The sequence below is a fragment of the Gymnodraco acuticeps genome, unplaced genomic scaffold (assembly GCF_902827175.1).
Source record: "Gymnodraco acuticeps unplaced genomic scaffold, fGymAcu1.1, whole genome shotgun sequence".
Classification (NCBI taxonomy): Eukaryota; Metazoa; Chordata; class Actinopteri; order Perciformes; family Bathydraconidae; genus Gymnodraco; species Gymnodraco acuticeps.
Window position 1 is genome coordinate 174,765 of NW_022990711.1, and position 19,497 is coordinate 194,261.

Consider the following 19,497-nt stretch of genomic DNA (forward strand, 5'->3'; position numbering starts at 1 on the left):
TGAGCATTCGCTACTCTTCCACAAACATAAGCACTCACACACACATTTACACACTTCATCCACGTAAAAACTCAAATATAAAAGACAAAATAACTCATCTCATGTAGTTAACAATAGAGGAGAGAAGTGAAAGAAAAATGATCAACCAACCTTGTCTGAAATGTATCTATTTTGTGCATTCAGACAGATCTAGGTGCTATTTTGCGCTTGATGGTGGCACTAAATGAGAATTGTATAATTAAACAATTTATATATGTTCGTTTTATTGCTTCACCGTGCAAAGTCCTTATAAAAATCGTTACCCAATCAATATCCACTTAGGGGACAATTGAAGGCAAAGCAACATCCTATCTCATGAACACATCAGACCTTTAAATGAAAGCAAAATTATCCTTTTAAAATAAATCTTGATGACTTGATAAGGGTGAAACTCAATATTTATTGTAACTCTATGGTATTCACCCAAGTGTGTCATTGTCAGATATCAACATCATTTTGGGATTTTTGTGTGCCATATATATTTGTTTGAGGAAAAGTTTCTTAGAACTAAGTTGTCCTGTTTTGTTTAGTTTAAGTAAATCATGAGCATTCAAAAAAATATTTGTTACCCTGTTTGAATATTTAAATGTTTAATAGGAACCAACGGTAATGTTCCTAAACGAGTTAAAAACTGGATATACATGGGTGGAGCAGATGACCAGGATTGACAAAACATTGCTTCATAGGGCCAAGGTGGAACTGACCAAGCTTGAGCAGACTTTGCATTTCTAATGACGTAATCTGTGCTCCACATCAACAACCTTTGTGTATGTGCTCAGCTCCTTGGAGAGTTTGATAACTCCTGCCACATCTTGTCATAATGTTGGCGGCTGTAAGATCGGGTAGGCAAGGCTGATTATGGTTACTGCTGACACTTTGACTTCTTACTGCATTTTTTAGTCACAACAAATTTTGACATTTTATTTTTGTCTTGCTCAATCCTTGATCACCCTTAACATACTGCATTGTTTATAGATTGTAAACAATAATAACCACAACAAGCCCAACCTAACCAGGGAAACACTCAAATGTATAAAATGTCATGATGTTTAAAAAAGTGACAGGCACTGGGCAACATAAAGAGTGCAGGCATGAGAGAGAGATCTTTAGTGCTTTCATTTCATTTGTACTCAAGGAAATCATTATAGTCCTCGAATGCTTTTTAATTATTTTGACTTGGTGATGTGTGTTGAGCTACTGCTTGAGATTGCACCTTTTATGTTGACACTTTATATACGTTTATAAATCCTTCAACCACAGATTGACAATGCGTCATCTAGGGGTCGACCTGGTCGATTATCGAGGCCGATATTCCGCATTTTACAGATTATCGGTATCTGTCTTTTTTTAATCAAATTGCCGATACAACTTTGGCTCTGATGCGGACGTTTCTCTGGCTGCAGTCACCACTGTTCACAAGCAATGTCCCGCCCACAGCGCTATCTGATAGGCTATTACTGAAGTGTCAATCAACACTGAAGATTTTCAGGGCTGCAGCCAGCCAGAGAGGCGGGACCTTCTCAGATTACGGGCAGGTACGAAGAACGCAGACACCGACAGAGGCAAGCAGCAGCAGTGAGCGGTGTTTCGAAAGTAAATCAGTTGAAAGCCGAAGTTCAATAAACATCCCAATCCCCTATGCTGAAGTTGCAAAAACACCACAATTCTATCAGTTTCCCAGTTACAAAGGGATGGGGGGGTAGCGTCTCGCCTCGCAGCGGAGAAACTGTGACGCGCTGGGACGACTGTGACGGCTGCTAGTGGAGCCTCGCAGCAACTTTGCTTTCTGCACCACAATCTGGTGCTGCTGAGTTGGGACTACTAAATGAGTGAGACTCAAATATCAGAAGTTCAGAACAAGTTTTAGTAGTTTTTATTTTATTTGTACTTCATTTACTTTACTCAGGGTCACAGAGAGGAATCCAGTTTTAAGATGTTGAAAAGTTCATTAAACATAAAAAGGCATTTCATAGAAGTTGTGTTTTTCTACATTTTGACACCAAGATTTTCAGATTTTACTGCAAATGTATATCGGTTCCAAATATCGGTTATCGGTCTCCTTGATTACTAATAATCGGTATCGGCCTTGAAAAAGCCATATCGGTCGACCCCTAGTGTCATCTCTACGACGTAGAATCAGTAACCCAGAGCAAGGCATACATTTTACATCTGCAGTATTACTCTATGTTTTTATATTTGTCTTTACATATAAGAAGCAGTTATTGACGACAACTGTTGTCTATACTGTATCTTATGATGATCAGCCCTCGAGTCTTTAAAACTTCTAAAAGAGTTGATTGATTTGTCTTGAATTTTGATGTTGTTTTTTTGTTAAAATCAATTAAGCCGGACGCATATAGCTTATTTGGCAGCGCTGGCAGACTTACCATGTCCTCTGGTCTGTCTGCCCCGTTTAACTGTGTCTTTCCAATAAAGGCACTGGTAATAATAATTTTTAAAAAAAAGAGCAATCAAGCCAATGAGTGTTGGAGGGGAGCCAATAATAAGCCAATTGAAGGAATGGGCAGGACTAACACCTTTGTCAAGCTGTGAGCCATAGCCAACTGTATCGCTCAACATTTTCTGTATTCAGCTCTTCCCCCGAAGATGGAAATGGAGAGACAAGTTGACAGTTGTGTGTAAAATCAGGCAAGGTTTGTCTGGCTTTCAGTGGAGATTCAGTCATTATGCCTTTTTTAAGGCACGGTGTTGAATTGTATTATTTAAGAGGTATACTATATATGTTATTGTGTCATCTCTGATGAGAACCAAGAGACCATGCTTGTAACATTCTAGATCGTAGAGTCTTTCTTTGCATCTTTAGCCTCAGCTTTGCTCAGTTCTCCTTTGTCTTCTCTCTAGTTGTCTTTTCCTCCTCCTGTTATCTCCTCTTCCAGTGGCAGAGGCAGTGTGGCCCCTTGGGAAGCCCTGAAGGGGCTGTAAAGGTCTTTGAGCTAACCCCATTACACCGCTGAGAGGATGGGGACACTGACACTAATGACTTTCAATGCCATGCAGCTAGCCCTCGTAGCCCTCATGTTAAAGGAGCAAGATTACTGCTGCAGCACTCTGTCTGAGAGATAATAGGCCCTATAAGGACACACATACAGACAAACCTACACACACAGACATTGGATAGTCGATACTATTACATGTTATGTTCAATTCCACGGGAGGAGAGATTCAGTGTACTCTGAGCAATGATGCTTGGTTGTATATAGAAACGTGGTGATCGATACTCATGTTGTTCCAAGCAAGTGTTGCCAAATAGCTGAAGTTCAACCTTTTTTACCACAATGCAGCTCTGTTCATTTTGCTTTCTGAAATACACTGTTATATTGTTGCTTAAACAGCTTGTAAGTTATAGCCAGTATGTTGAAGCACCTCTGCTATTTTGCAGGACTACTAAGTGTATATTTTTTTATTTGGCTTTAACAGCGGCAGTCTTAATTCGGATAAGGCGGTGGGCCTCTGCTTCATGATGCATCCCAAGTTTTTTTTCTTCAAAAATACAAGTAGCTTAGCATATTATTAGCTTATTATTCAAACTGAGTTATTGGGTTGTCTTTAAACAAATGTTCACCTTCATGAATGCGTTGTATTAACACACTATCATATTTACACCATATGTTTCGCACTAGAAGTTCCCTTAGTACACACAAACACATGCGTGACATGTTCTTACATTGTCACTTCATGCACTAGTGGTAACATGTGCACATTCTCGTTAGAGCACACATGGACCCAGACATATTAATTCATTCATTCAATGCCACACTCACACGGCAGCACCCCATTGCTAGGATAAGAGGTGTAAGCCCAGCTTCTCTTCATTTAAACTACTGCAGCACTTTAGATGCCTGCATGGCCTGCATTCCCAGACAGGCATAACTCTTAGAAGCTTCAGCCGAAGCACATAGCATGGCATTTTACTGGCCTGTTGTGTTATTGTCACAAAGATCAAAGGTTGAACTTGAAAAGTCCTCTGCAGAGAAAGCCCTGCCAAAGGTGGTATTACATTTATGTTGAGTTTTTCCAATGGCATGTTTTACAGTGAACAGTCACGTCGTGCGTGAGTGAGTCAAACAATAAGTGGCTTTAACAAGCAATAAAAAGACACTTACAACTGATAAGGCATCTCTTTTATTTTAATGAAGGGCTCAGTCAACCTTTTGCCATTGCCCTTTATTAAAGACAGACATAGGAGCGTTTTAATTTTAAAGCCTGCAACCATGTCAAACGGATGGATAAAGGAGATTTTGGAGGAATGTTGAAGAGTTCATGGAAATCATCCAGCGGACGGAATGATGGATGCTCCAGGCGCACTCAAGACTCTACATGTGGTTTTATCATCAGCAACTGAAGAAAAGCTATATAATACACAATCAGCCCTTGTGCTGTCCTTGTCAGCACTAAAGGCCGATTATTTTTAGTTTGTTCAACCCATTTTTTACCATTAACAAAATGCAGACCTATTTCTACACAACGTTTTTTGTTAAAGAGCATTTCAATTCCAATACAATAACAATTGAAATACTAATAACAAAACGTACCTTAGTTTAACAAATATAAACAATGTTAAACACTGCTCAAGCACAAGGCAAGGCAAGTTTATTTATATAGCACTTTTCAACACAAGGCAATTCAAAGTGCTTTACAAAAAATGAAAGACATTAAGAAAATGGCATTTAAAATCAGTCATTAAAAAGAAAAGCTAATAAAATAAACATTAAAAGAAAAAATACATGGATAAAAGTTACAGTGCAGTTTAAGATATGAATAGTTCAATTAAACATTAAAAGAAAAAGTACATGGATAAAAGTTACAGTGCATCACAAGAAACCTTACCTACAAATAAGTCAAACCTTTTTCACTTGCTCTGTATATAAGTTGGTTGGTGCAACAAAAATGTTAAGATTCCCAGTCTGTAGACCACTTAAGATGAATCCAAGCAAAAGGAGGGGTTGGATAAGAACAAAGACAGTCAAAACCATTCCATTCAATGTGGATACAAATGTATTTTCCATGTGAGATTATTTTTTGTTTATTTTTGTTCAAATCAAGTACTATGTATGCTTATTGCTTAGTAAACTGGACTTGGTGGAGGAAGACAATATGAGAGACCGCTGGGCAGGCTTGGATTTTCGTCATTTTAGGGGCAAGGCCATTTGGCCTTTGGTGTCACACATTTTTTCAGGCCGCAAAGGCCACATGCCAGGGCACAAAGGCCATTTAGGGAAACATTTGGATTTGGAGCTTACGAATAAATAACGTCACTTTCTGATAAGAAAAACACACGAATGACATGGAAAACAAATCACTTTTTTAATATCAATAATGTCAAACATGATATCATCATATAGGCCAATGCCTCCTTAGTATTTCCGTATATACAATGAAATACTCTACTTTGAATAATTAGTGTTTGGTCTTTTTTCCATCTTCTACTTCTCCCATTCACAAATCCAAAATCAAATCAAAAATTCTATTAATATGTAACAAATATATTCAATATCAGAGCAGAAGAAACAGCCTTCAAGGTCAAACTCTGCACATATCATTCAGCAGTGCACAGTGAAGCTCCAACATTCAACTGTATAAACAAGCAATACTTTGAAATGCAAAAGTGTGTGTGTGTGTGAGATCAACTCCTCACAGCTCTTCATATCTGTTCAGAAACTAGACAAAAGTTAAACATGTACAAACCATAGACTGTGTCATGGCGAATACAGTCGCTGCTTTAATTCTGTCTTTAGGACGTTGTTGTGAGTTTGGACGGAGCAGCTACAGGTTAGTTTAGCCTGATCTGATCGAATGGAGATCGCTCCATTCAGAGAACACGCATTTTAAAGGTTTTTCGCCTGCCTTCTTGTCTGCACACTTGCAAAGCATGGTTTTTACTAACCGTTATCAGTATGTAGTTACTTCGGCATCATTTTGAAACGTGTATTACAATTAAATCACGGTAAAATAGGTTAATGTCGTCGTAGTTGGTTTCCACCACAGTATTTACATGGACATAAGCCCCGCCCCCTCTCCAGCGCGTCCTGTTTGAATGACAGGAGTAAACACAGCTGAAAGCCGTGTGAAACTCCAGCGGTTAGAGCGATGAGAATATTCGCATCGCGTCCGTTGTGAACGCAGCATAATGCAGTTCAGAAACCACTGTTCTGACGCTTTTAAAGCAACTTCGAGATTTTAAAAGTATCAGGGGCACACAGGCCATGGTGGCCGTAGGACGTACAATTATTTTCGGGGCTTCACGGCCAGACCAAGGGACAATGACGGCAATCCTACCCTGCCGCTGGGTGAGGCCTAGAAAGGTTTGAATAAAAAAAAAATACGGATTAGACACCAGTCAGAGCAGCCATAAGATTGACACTTTGTTTTAATAGGCTGTTTGTTTGACTAAAGCTAAAGTGGCAGAAACGATAATACAACCTCAACAAAAAACCAAGCCCCATCAGCGTCCAAGTATAAACTCTGTTGCCAATAATTGGGCTGAAGGAGCATTGTATTTAACCTGTTTAACGGCAGAAACGGAAAGTCGGGTCATATTCTTGGTGCTTGTGTTTTTCAGGATGAATTTAAGCTAACTACTAACTTGGTATCGTTTCCCAGAGCCCCTCACACTCTACTCAAGGCAAAGTAGCTCCCTCGGACGGGGTGGATGAGGCCTGGATGGGGTCGTTTTCTTGGTTCTGCCACTAACAAACAATCATATCGGTATATCATTCATTAGTCTTGGGGGCAGCAACTTTTTTGTAATCTCATGTTGGACTGTGGGCAGAGTGCGGCAACATGTGAACATGTTTCACAACAGTGAAACATAATTTCAAAGTTGTTTTATCTCAAATAAAAAACAAAATTAATTTACACAACCCATGAATCCTTGTGCAATGAAATTACGTAGGTCACGCCAAACTGAGTCGCTGTTGCAAATATCCATAACTATGAACAAGTGACAACAAATTATTTTCAACGTTGCTCTAAAAGTCAACTTTTTAGTGGAACAAGAATAAAACAATCAAATAATAGGTAGGATTTTGTGTATAGCCTTACTGTGAGCGGATCCATGAGCTTGTTGGCAAAGAGTGTGATAGTTTGTTGCTCTTGTGAGCGTGTGCACACACACACATGGACACTGTCTTCAAGATGAGCCACTCAGCTGTCAGTTCAGCCTTATGTGGCAGATGAGGCGCTCAGCAATCTCAGTGACAAGCACAAGATGTCCTGGACTGCCAGAGGCATGCACACTAACGCGCACATACACACACCCCGCGTAAAATATAGCTCAAACAGATGCGCTCAGCTGCGAATCATGCCTAGTGGTCAAATATATGTTTTTAGGGATGAACAGGTTGCTGTAGAGGACAAGGCCAAAGCAAGCGAGTGATCCCTTGACATTTTAACTAATCCCTTCCAGCTTGTGGTTTCTTGCACATTTGCGAGACTTGCTAGCAGCCAGAATTGGCTTTTTCACATATGCAACCTGTCATGTTAGATTGGACGGTGACATGGTAGAGACCAGGGATGTGATGGCTCGAACGCTGAAGTGGACTGTGATTGGATTTAGATGACACTTCCGGCTTGAGGCTAATGGCCTTTCTGTTCCAGCGTGGGTTTAGAAGTGGATTCTTTAACTGCTCCGGTGTCTCATACATTCTCACCATGAAGCCAGCAGCATTAACTCCTTCGACATGCCTATATGAGTTGTTGAGTCTCCTCTTGCTGACACTACTGTTTTCATTCAAATACATATATGATTTTTAATCTCTTAAAGACAATACACATTTTCCAATTCAGGTTTTCCATGGTGGCAGGTGTTGCTCAGTTGTGACAATGCTTCTGAGGTGAGGTGTTATTAGTCATGGTCCAACTTTAGGGGCGACATTTAGGAAATCCTGTGACTCTTCTTGTTTGTTTACCTAACGAAGCCCTGACAGGCCACAGTGGCATTGCGTGATGTGCGCCAGGGAACAAGCTGTACCTGGCATGACCCCGTGTTTGGGGGCTCAGGGCGAACACACGGTACCTGTCAAAAGCAGTTAAAGCCCTGTTCAGCAGCCTGCCCCGCATGGCATACCGTCAGACGCCAACTGAACTTTTCACTTGTCAATTCTGAAAGGTTAGCGCTAAAATCAGCAGCGACAGATGCAAATGGATGGATGCTTTCCTGGCATTTTTGTGCAGGGATGCTTCATGTCACCTAGGCCACCTTGTCTGCCTTCACTCCACTCTGTCTTGACCTCTCTTTAGCCCCTTTGTTCCCCTTTCAGAACAAATCTGTAGTAGGTGAGACACAATCCCTTCAGGATCTTAGTATGGTGTTTAGCTTGCCCTGAATCAAATGCCAAATTGGTTTCCCCTTAATTAATTAATTAATTAATTAATCTGATTATTTCTCATTTGACATAAATGGAACTCGCAATTGTTTTTGAGAGCATATTTGTTGTTATACATGTCAGCATTCGTTAGGTAGCCAGCAACTTTTCTTCAAAATCTTTTTGGGCATTTCACCTTCATATAGCAAGCGATAGAAACGGACTGAATAGAAGGAGAGTAATGACAACTGCATGTCTCAACTGAAATTGCACCAGGATGCTCTGTGATGAATGTTGATACCTCAAACCCCTTCTTTATGGAACCTGAAAGTTTTTAATGACTTTAGATCTGATAATGTTATCTGCAGATCAGCCACGAAACCTCACCATATAGTAAGTTGCTGAAACAGATTTCTAACTGCTGCTCTCATCCTTTGTGTGCCACACCTTCTGTACACAAACACACCTTCCATCACCACAAACAACACAATAGCTCTGATGATGATGTAGGCCTGTATTTAGTAGTGTTGGATTACTATTTCTAATTGCATGGAACATTTGGGATCTATACATAATTATTATTACATAGTGTTTCCCCTCAAAAGAAGAAACAAAATGTTGTAATAGCTTAATTTCACAAGCACATTTTTGTTGTTTTCTTTTACTGTCGTGCCAGTGTTTCTCACACACACACACACACACACACACACACACACACACACACACACACACACACACACACACACACACACACACACACACACACACACACACACACACACACACACACGCACACACTCTTTTGGGTGCGCCCAGCAAAGCATGCAACATTGATTTGCGTTTCCATTACTAGTTCAGGGTGCTGTGGCAACGGTAGAAGCACTTCAGTCTTCCCTATTTATTTGAATCTGCTTTTAATATCCTGGCCTGTGGTTGCAGGTGGAATTGAAGATGAAGTACAATGACCAACACTGCAAATCAAGAGGTCTTCTCCCAGGCTCTCGCTGGTACGAGATTCAGGCCTACAGAGCTTTGAACCAGGCCCTGGGAAGGTAAATCCACCCTCTACAGATAGAGTGGTATTAAAGATTTTCTTTTGTACTCTTAATCTTTTACACTCTAACCCTCAAACTTCTTTTAACAGGTGTATCCGCCACAAGAATGACTGGGGTGCCTTAATTCTAGTGGATGACCGTTTCCGGAATAATCCCAATAAGTACATCACAGGTACTCAATACAGTGTGTGAACAATGGCTGAATGTAATAACTGCACAGCCTCTCAACTTGAACACTAGATGGCAATAGTTATCCACTGTAAAGTTTGTGGTAGTGTTTGTCTTTGATGTGTGTGTTTGTTTAATCTCAGGTCTGTCTAAATGGGTTCGCCAGCTTGTCCAGCATCACGACAACTTCGGCAATGCCATGCAGTCTCTGGTAGCGTTCTCTGAGGTTCAACAGAAAGCGTCGGTGGCTCTGGCAGCCAGTCAGAGTCTCAGCTCTACTGCCTCATCTCCAAAAAGTCTCTTGTCAGTAACTCTTGAGGACGAGAGTCCACCAAAAGCCACAGAACATCAGACACCAAGCTCTTGTGTCAAACCACCTGTACCCAAGCTTGACACAAGCCCAACAAGCGTCCATTTCTTTTCACGTACACAGTTAAAAGCTGAACAACAAGAAAAAGCAGGTGAGCAAAATTGAAAGACAGGTTTCGGTACTGCAAGGTTAATATCTGTCTCAAGTCTTATTCAAAGCCCTTCCCAATATCACAATTCATGATTTGTTTCTGTGAGACTGGTCTCAGTTCTTTTAAGGCCTATCTAATAACTTCACTGTTTAATTAGTGATGAGTGGATGGTGCAGTGTCAGAAAGGTAGAAGGAAAAATTGGGACAGTCTCAGGCTAATTGGAACCTGGATACTTAAACAAGAGATTAAATAAAATACACAATAAAACAAATCCCACAAAAACAATTACAGCGTGTTGTAAAATGTGTACAATTTCACAAGTGCTGCCTTAGCAAGGACAGAAATATGTTACTCTTCACTGCTACTTCTCTACCCCCGTTGGCTCTTAGCTGTAACCCTAGTTGCCTAAAGCCCCTGTATTTGACTGAAGATGTAAATCTAGTCTCAGGTGTATATAGTCATTTTTACCAATTATCTAAACTGGCTGGTCACTGTATATTTGTTGGGGACTATTTTCTGCAGCGGATTGACACACAATTGGTTCAAGTCCTACCCCCTTTGAAAAAAAAAAGTAATGTTTCATCATGGAACCCAAAGTGATACCAAAACGGGCAACACATCCCCCTTAACTGAAAAGCTTGCGTAGAAACAATGTTTCACTCTGCATTGAAACCAAATACATTACCAAGTAATTCAAAAGTTCTGCCTTATTTGTATAAAGGCTTATAATGTAAATATATGTATCTGCTTTCAATCTAATCTAGTCATGATAGGAATACACATAAATGATGACATTTTAAAGTGTGCAGCTTTCGAAAGGCAGCACTCAAAAGGTGCATTTTTTTGTGCCAAAGGGTGTATGACATCACCACAGAAAATATTCTTAGGTGACGTGTTTGCACATCGCCTCGGCTAGCATCCATTGTCTTTGGGGTCATGACAAGGTTGAGCTGTTAGCCCCGTTGAATCCCGTGTGTTGGGAGCAGAGCTGTAGCAGACCCCCACCCCGCCCCTCCCTTTATAATTTGGGGTGGATGTTGGGGGTGGGGGCCATGCTATCAGTTGAGTGGCTCGCCTCATTACTGTAAGGTCTTTTGCGTGCCTGAGTGGCGCTGGAGCGAGCTGATGAGCAGATGTTGGACTGTTGCTTTTAATTAAATCCCCTTGACCTTTGTTTGGATTATATTGAGCGTAAACCCGCATTTATATCTTTCTTTATAAGATAGCCTCGGCAGCCGCGGTGCTCTGTATACCAGTCACACTTTATGGTGAGCCTCAAAAAAGGTCTTATTTTTAAGTGCTTCTTTTGTTATTTGGCTGCACAATATATTCAAATGTTATCCAGATCGCAAGCACAATATGTGAAAATACCATTCTCAATGAGGTATTCTAGAGCTACATATATTCTACAGACTTTGGTTTGTTGCAGATTCCATAGATTTTTCAATATAAGTGATAATGTGATATGATAATTGACAATGGTCAGAGGCGACACATTTCATAGCGAGGAAACCTTCATATATATTGAATCACTGTAAATTCCCATCATAATGATCATTACCTCCAATATTATTTATCAAATCGCAATTGCAATATAAGTTAATATAAAATATGATCAGATATATTTTCCAAGATGTGCAGGTTTAATATGCTGGTATAAGGTCAATAAATATCCACTGTAAATGTTTTGTTTTGTTTCCTTGATGCAGAACTGTTGAATACGATGCACAGTACCCCAGCGGAGCCCTTACATCAAAAAAGAAACACAGGTTCGCCTCTGTACAACATTTTCAGCCCCGCCAGCACCTGCTTCAGGAAGCCAATCTTCAAAGAAAAAGCAGTATGTAATTCCAGCCAGCTCTTTGAAACATCTACGGATTCAGAGCACAAGGAGAAGCAGCCGATCTCGTCTCCACAAAAGCCAACTTGTCTTAAGCAAGAGAGTGGAGATGGTTCCGGTGGAATCAAATTGGAAGCACACAATCAGCCTTTGGAGCCTTCTCCACCATCTACCTGTAAAAGTGAACTGCCCTCAGTAGACAGTACAGATGAAAAGGAAGAGGACCAAACTGTGTTCTTCACTCCAGAACTTTTCGAGGGTGAAGGCAGCCCACAGGAAGAGGCCAACGGCAAGTCACCTCCCAGGATGGCTGGAGTGGCGGAGAGTCCTGCCCCCCTGTCAGAAGAACTTTTTGGCTCTGAGCAAGCCCGAGGGCAAGGTCGAGCCTCTGCTTTTGATAGACAGAGTTCTATTTCAGTCAGTATGGACAGCACAGAGCTGTCACAGGGACAGGAAGGAGACATTATAGGACAGAACCAAGGTGAAGAAGCAGAGCAGGTGGACACCCAGAGCAGGCAGACAGGAAGTAAGCTTCGCAGGTTGTCCAGGTCCAAGCAGAAAGCTCCCCCCACTACAACAGGTAACTAGCTAGCTGGAACCAAGAGATATTGTGAACGAAGCAGAAAGTCTTATATGAAAATACATCGCAAAAACAATACACACACACTCGATTTTGATTTAAAACACATATTGAAACATTCATGCTATTATATTTCTGCATAGGTTTTACATTCAATCTTACACCATTTTCTAAACGCTATGCTGGAAAGTATCTGCTCATGTTACAGCGGCCTCGGGCAACTCGCCCACACACTCTGCCTGCAGTAGATGATGAGGCTTCTGCTTTCTCATATCAGCTTGTAATGCGGTGTGACAGCACATCTTATTAAGGCCAAAAAGCCCGGTTCTCACTTAAAAAATCACATAACTAACCAACAGCAGTGAAAATTGCAGCGCTGATTGAATGTGCCTTTTAACAAATCATTAAAATACAAAAAGCCTAAACTAATTTGTTTTCCTACAAAGTAGGTAATCATGTCGTTGTGTTTTAATGATGTGTTTCGTAGATTATGGCCGACATGCGTGGAGGCTTTAGACATGCCTGATTTAACCTACAGACCTTTATTTCAGCAATTTAAATTCCATGTGTTATTTACTCACTTTTCAAGCATTTGTATAAACTCTGTTTATTCAAAAATAAAAATGTTAGCGTTACTTTCATTTTCCATCATCCTTTTTCCTGTTTTCTTTTCTGTATCCACATACACATGATTCTGAATTGCCCAACTTTTTTTTTAACAAGTATCCAAAGTAAAGTATTATGCTATTATAGATTATTATTACTGATAAATGAACGCTTAAGGAAGTACTTACAGCTTGGATCAGTTTAGCTAGTTTTATACTGGTTGTAAAATCCTAAAAAAATTCACCATATTTTATAAATTGATCATGTGTTTAATATGTAAATCTGTTATCTGAATTATAAAAACAGATTTATAATAAGTACAATAACAAAAAATTAATATTTTCCTATAAAACACTTTTTCCTGTAAAACATGATATATATATATATATATATATATATATATATATATATATACACGCATATCAATTACATTACCTGAGTATATACACTTGCTAGGTACTTAACCCACTTCCTAATTTGATGACAATATATTGTGTTCTAATATTTTATTTATTTATAGCAATGAGTGTAGACTTAAATAATCATCATAATGATGATACATGTTATTTGTCAAGCACTTTTACATGTGCTCAAAGACGCTTAACAATGAAAACAAGTCAATCAATCTGAATAGAATCGAGCTCGCTAACATTAATCACACATGAAAGCCAGTCTAAAAAGCTGAGTTTTTGCCTATAAGCACCTCTCTGCACAGCAACACAATAACAACAACAACAGGCAACCTTCAGATTCAAAGGAGACCATGAAGTCAAAACAACACTGTAAGAGTCTTAACAAAAATAGACTTAACAAACTGGCAACTTGATGCATATTGTTGCAAAGGAAAGCTCCACCTCGAAAACAGTAATGTTAAAACATGTTTACACAATAAATGAATACAAAATAAACCAGCGAATTTCCCACAAGTCATTTACAGTGATTTTTGTAGTCCTGTATAATTCACTAATAGCTCTTACTTAATGTTAGAATTGTATTTATGGAGTAAAACACGGATTAACGGTGACCTACCTAAAACAGTATGTTTGTGTAATCAGCTATTTAACGACCATATTTGATTGTCTTAGTCTGAGAACCTGAAGTCACAGGCTAAATTGAAGGGAGACAGAAAACCCCCCCGAGATTAAACATGATTACACTGATGTGATTTGTCTCATTACAGCGCAAACTTCACCAATGTGTGATTTGCGCAGACGAGCAGAGTAGACAAGTGTTCCATTAAAGCCTTTCTTCGCTCATCAACTGCCTCCCCAAGACCCTTGTATATGTAATCGTGCATGGCCTCTCGTTAAGATCATCAAAACAGAGCGTGGAGAGGCCAGCGAATGTGTGTTAAAAGCACTTAATAGCAAGCCCCGCATTACTGAAAGACTCAGTAATGGCTGTGAATGACTGTGTTTTCCCCCATTAGTCTAATGCACCAGAAATCACTGAAGGTAAAAGTAAAACAACATTTTTAGTTGAAAATACAGGACATTCAACAGAAAAAGCTCTCCATCCGAACAGATTTGTGCCGTTTGCCCAAATTAAATCCTGCCATTATGAATGGTCAACAGCGTCTACATCATTAAATGTTACCTGCAAACTTCCCCATCTTTGTAGTTGTATTTCTACCTCATTGGTAAACCAATGTAGTGGCTACACTGAGCTACTAGAAGAAAAAAAGAGGAACATTAAAACACAAACAGCATTTCTAATAGTCTGAGGCCAACCTTTAGTATATTTCTTACAATAATAAATAAACTACAATTTACAATGCTAAGATACACCAACACCTACTGGAGTCTGCTATCACCCCCTGCTAGAATTGCGAGTATCTGACAACTATTTAGCAATTCAGCACAGATGTAATTAAATTCATTATTGAAATTGCTGAGTAAATGGTTGCGAAGTCGCGTTTTCGGTCCTTATACTGACTAAAAAAGTTAAAGACGCTGAGACTTAAAATAGTTAATTCCAAGGTCACTATTAAGATAAGAGAAGATGGTACTTTATTGATCCCAATTTGGGAAATAGTTTTTATTGCAGCGGCATAAAAGACAAGGCATTTTACAATAAAACAGAACTAGAACTAAACAAGAATAGAAATAAAATAAAATGGAACATATACATGTAGATATTATATATACACATATATATATATATATACATACATATATGACATGGAATATTAAATATTGAACAGATTATATATGTGTAAAATGCGCAACGTGGTTTTATTACAAGAGAAACTGGAGCAGAGAGTTCTGACGTGTTGAAATAATATACACCTTTCTACAATTGATAGTGTTACAACAAAATGAATCGTAAGTGTTATGATAATATCCAAATGTCAATCCATTCAAACTTCAAGATCATGACAGGTGGTGTTATTTATCATCTCTCACTGCTGTGTATTGCTGCTGATTATGTGATGCTGCGTAATAATTACATATTAACAACAACAATAATAGAAAAACACACATATGTTAACATTAATTTAAAAATCATCTAAAAAAACACTTAAAATATAAAGCAGCTCTGAGTTTTGATTAGTGATTTGAATGTAGACACATTGTTGCAGTAACGGATGTGTTTCGGGAGAGACTAAGAGAGGGAGAGGCAGCTATGGATAAAGCTATGTCCCTCAATGTAGATTTAAAGAATAATGAAAGGTTAATCTTATCTATTTTCGATAATTTCCCAGTCCATAACTACCAGATGTACAGTATCTATTTGCTAAAAATGTGACTTCATGTTAATTGACAGGTGGAGCCAAGAGTGTAGGGAGTGCCAGACTTCGGCAGATTGGGACCAGAAGCAGCCAGAGGAGGACTAACAAGGTCAGGACAGATCAGGAGGTAAAGGTGGTGATTGGGGGTTTGAAGAGCAGACCATCCAGAGCCAAACCCGTCAGAGGGTACCGCTCAAAGAAAGAAAAGGTTAAAGAGAGTGCTTATCAGGATCATTTTTTGCCAGAGGCTCAGGATGATGGCTGCATTTCCGAGTCAGGAAAGTCCTTTTTGGGTGTTAGGGAGAACAAAACTCTCAAAAAAGTACCTATTACACCTGGTAGTTCCACATGGACTGAGTTCGACATTGTGACCCCCAAAAAAGAAGACCTAAAGATTATAAAAGAAGCTCAAGCAGCTGGATGTAGTGCCAGTCGTCCAGCAGAGCAATGCACAGGAAGTGAGCCAACCAAACCAAAAGGTATGGTCCTAATCTCTTTAAATCAAAGGATGTACATTTTGAACAACCTATACATAAACATGTCAATATTGATCAAGAAGGTTGAACACAGTGTGTTACGATGCATTATCAAAATTGTTTACAAAAGGGACCAATTTGGATTTGCAAGGTAGGTCAAATAAAAGCTAAAGAAATGCATAGTGATTTTTAACATGAAAATCTCCTTCATGAAAACATGAACATGTACATTTTCTTTTAAAAGCTACTACTTTATCCACAAACATCACATGGTGTACCAGATACTTATTTTACCTTATTTCTTCTCAACCAAGCTATAAAAGTACAGAGATCTTGCAAGCAGAAGAGCAGGAGATTTACAAAGACCTTTCCAAAAATACATGTAAGTATGGCTTTTTGTTCAGCATTTCATAGTGAATGGATATACTATTTCCTATCAGTGTACAGTGCTGCTGTACATGTCATGTAGTGTTGGATTCTGTTTATCAATATGCTGCACTAAGAAGCATTTGTAGATAACACGGACGATGGTAATGTTCCACAACCTCGGTCAACACAGTAGAGGTTTCTCAATACTCAAATTTCCCCTCCTCGACTCCTATCCTCGAATCCTATCCTCAAGACTTAGTCCCGCCCACAGGAGATGTGAGCGGAGGAGCCGAGGAGGGGAACCGAGGAGAGAGGAGGGGAAGCAGCAGGCGGTTAGAGAAATGAGAACTCCTCTCCTCTGAGCGGTCATTTTAAAGAGACGTCCATTAATGATGACAGGAGGCACAGCAGCCCTCTGTCTGATGGATAGATGTGTTCATGACCACTTGTATATTTACTTTGATTCATTCACAGTGCGGTATAATGAGACAATAACAGACTACAGATGCGGACATATACACACAAATATATTTATATAAATATATACAATTTCAGAATCAAACAAGTATGAGAGCACTCTCATAATAACGTAACACAATCAGAGACTGGATATATCCCCCCCTCTCTCTGGTCGCTGAAATGGGGAATTGAAATGACGGGCCAAAAGTTGTATTTACAAGTAGGCCTATTAAAAGTAAGCAGAGGACACCAAACCAACTGAGACCCGTCTGTCCGCCGCATCTACGCACTGTACAACACACACACCTCACACTGTACAACACACACACCTCACACTGTACAACACACATCTAGCTCCTAAAGCATAATCAGGCTACAGCCGTTGTGTATTTTATTATGTGAGGCCCTAAATGGTCTTAGAAAAATATCGACTCTTTGTTTGTAGATATCTACTAAACTACAGCATACAACATTTACAGAGAGTAATGTAGGCCTGTTATACTGAGTGATATATATTTTACACACTGCTCTGCTTTCTGCACGGACCTCACAGCTGTTCTCACTGTAAACATCGCTTTGCGATGAAAGCAGTTTCTAAAATAATATCCAAGGGATGCATGCAGAGCTGTCATTGGCTGAGATAAGTCCGGCCGTGCGTCACGCCTCCACTGTTCCCGGAAATGCGTCCACGGAGGAGCCGTGGAGGAACCATCAGTGTCTCCTCGGTTAGAGCTCCTCCAGAGAGCCTCCTCGATGCTTGATGCTCGGTCCTCGAAGTGCATTTAGAGAAATGAGATGTCCTTCAAAATGGCGCGCTGAAATTCATTTCCGGGTCACTACCGGAGGACCGAGGAGTCGAGGAGGGGAAATTTGAGTATTGAGAAACCTCTAGTGTCAGAATTAAACGGTTTACCAGAGATACAGATGAAAATGAAAAACAATACAGCATATGAAGTATATTTAGAGGTGTGGACATAATAATTGAAAAAAAGAAGCCCGATAATATATTTTTTGTTCTACTTTCAGAGAGCCAAAGATCACAAGCCCTGCTCTCTGGGACTCTACTGTTCTATATGTGAGAAGGAACTACTTCCTGTGGCACATGGTAGTTCCTGAGAAAACCCTGTAATGTGTTTACTACAGCTAAATCAAGTCAAACTATTTCTCCAATGTTATTTGGCATTGATTTAATCTTCACAGTTATGACTTTATTTTTCAGGTGCACTACGACGTGCTGTTTGTGAATCTGAACATTTAGGTTTTCTGAGAAACGACAGATTTAGTTCTGGAAAAACAACGCGTCTCTGCCAGTGTGCAACAAATCAGCAATCACTTTCAGACAACTCACTGCTGGTAGTCCAAAGTGTCACATCATTGAAGGCCCTAAGGACTGCTCTCCAACCCTACTGTGATAACACTTTAACTGGTGGGTTGACATATGGTGTAATAGACATTATTGAAGAAGTAAATAGGGTTCTACGCAGTATATATCTGAGTATTCATTGCTAAAAGTACATGATGATTACAAATTCTTTCACATTATTTTAGCATGGTTTAAAAAGCTTGATGTCCAATTGACTATTTATAGATTATCAAATATATTGAGAGGAACTCTTGATGAGTTTGTTAGGGACTGGTCCTCAATAGCATTATACATACAAAATGAATTTTTAAATGTTTTTACTATGGGGCTAACTTTGATAAAATAACTAGTACTCACATTTGGTAAATGCACAAGGTTGTGACTGCTCTTTTTCTTTTCTTTTTTAAATGTAGGTCTTTGTATTGTATCATCTCATGCTAAATTATGATTATTTAAATGATTAGCAGTAGATTGGGAAAGATTAATCCCTTTTCCCATCCCAAACAGAATTTAACATTCATATTAACATGTTAACCTTTAACTTTGATCCTTTTATGGCACATTTTCTCTCTCAAGTCAATACAGTGACATGCTTTCGCCCTGCTTCTCATTCCTGCAGCATATAATGCCATCTGGAATACTGAGAAGGGCTCTGTAACCAGATTTCTTCAGTGCAAAGGCTGTTTGTCCCAAAGCCTAGTGCTGTCAGGAACTTTAATCGCAGCAGATATCCACTGCCCTCGTGACATGGCTCAAGATCAGGTACATTTAATGAATGTGAATAAATGTTAAAATGTCCAATGAGCACATAAAAACAACAGAAAAACTATATGTATGCCCAGGAGGATTAATCCTAGCTATGTGTGTTTGCGGACAATTTATTCTGGCAAACAGCCACTAGGCGACAATTAGGTTTACCCTGTGTGAGTGAGTTGTGAACGAAACATTTTAAGAATTACTGAGTATATCAGTAAATTACTGTCTGGGATTATTATAATCCCAATTGTGCTTCATCTCTAAACAAT

General features: G+C 39.4%; 2 protein-coding genes across 5 annotated transcripts in view; both read left to right on the forward strand.

Annotated features, from left to right (window-relative positions):
- Positions 1 to 13,119, forward strand: part of brip1 (BRCA1 interacting protein C-terminal helicase 1) — a 60,466-nt gene extending 47,347 nt beyond the window's left edge. For all 4 annotated transcript variants that reach the window (XM_034231627.1, XM_034231629.1, XM_034231630.1 and 1 more), the window contains exons 17-20: positions 9,303 to 9,415; positions 9,508 to 9,590; positions 9,730 to 10,047; positions 11,758 to 13,119. In XM_034231627.1, the coding sequence (XP_034087518.1) occupies positions 9,303 to 9,415; positions 9,508 to 9,590; positions 9,730 to 10,047; positions 11,758 to 12,476 (1,233 nt within the window). In that variant the 3' untranslated portion in view covers positions 12,477 to 13,119. The remainder of the gene's footprint in view (positions 1 to 9,302; positions 9,416 to 9,507; positions 9,591 to 9,729; positions 10,048 to 11,757) is intronic.
- Positions 13,120 to 15,391: 2,272 nt separating this feature from the next.
- Positions 15,392 to 18,255, forward strand: LOC117556316. The gene is made up of 4 exons (XM_034231626.1): positions 15,392 to 15,398; positions 15,841 to 16,284; positions 16,596 to 16,663; positions 18,136 to 18,255. Exons 1-4 carry the CDS (start codon positions 15,392 to 15,394, stop codon positions 18,223 to 18,225), a joined length of 609 nt encoding a protein of 202 aa, XP_034087517.1. The 3' UTR covers positions 18,226 to 18,255.
- Positions 18,256 to 19,497: the final 1,242 nt, after the last annotated feature.

Excerpts from the sequence above, each read along its gene's own strand:
- LOC117556316 (XM_034231626.1), top strand. Across the intron at positions 16,285-16,595 it reads TGAGCCAACCAAACCAAAAG|CTATAAAAGTACAGAGATCT; the intron begins GTATGGTCCTAA and ends TTCTCAACCAAG. Across the intron at positions 16,664-18,135 it reads AGACCTTTCCAAAAATACAT|AGAGCCAAAGATCACAAGCC; the intron begins GTAAGTATGGCT and ends TTCTACTTTCAG.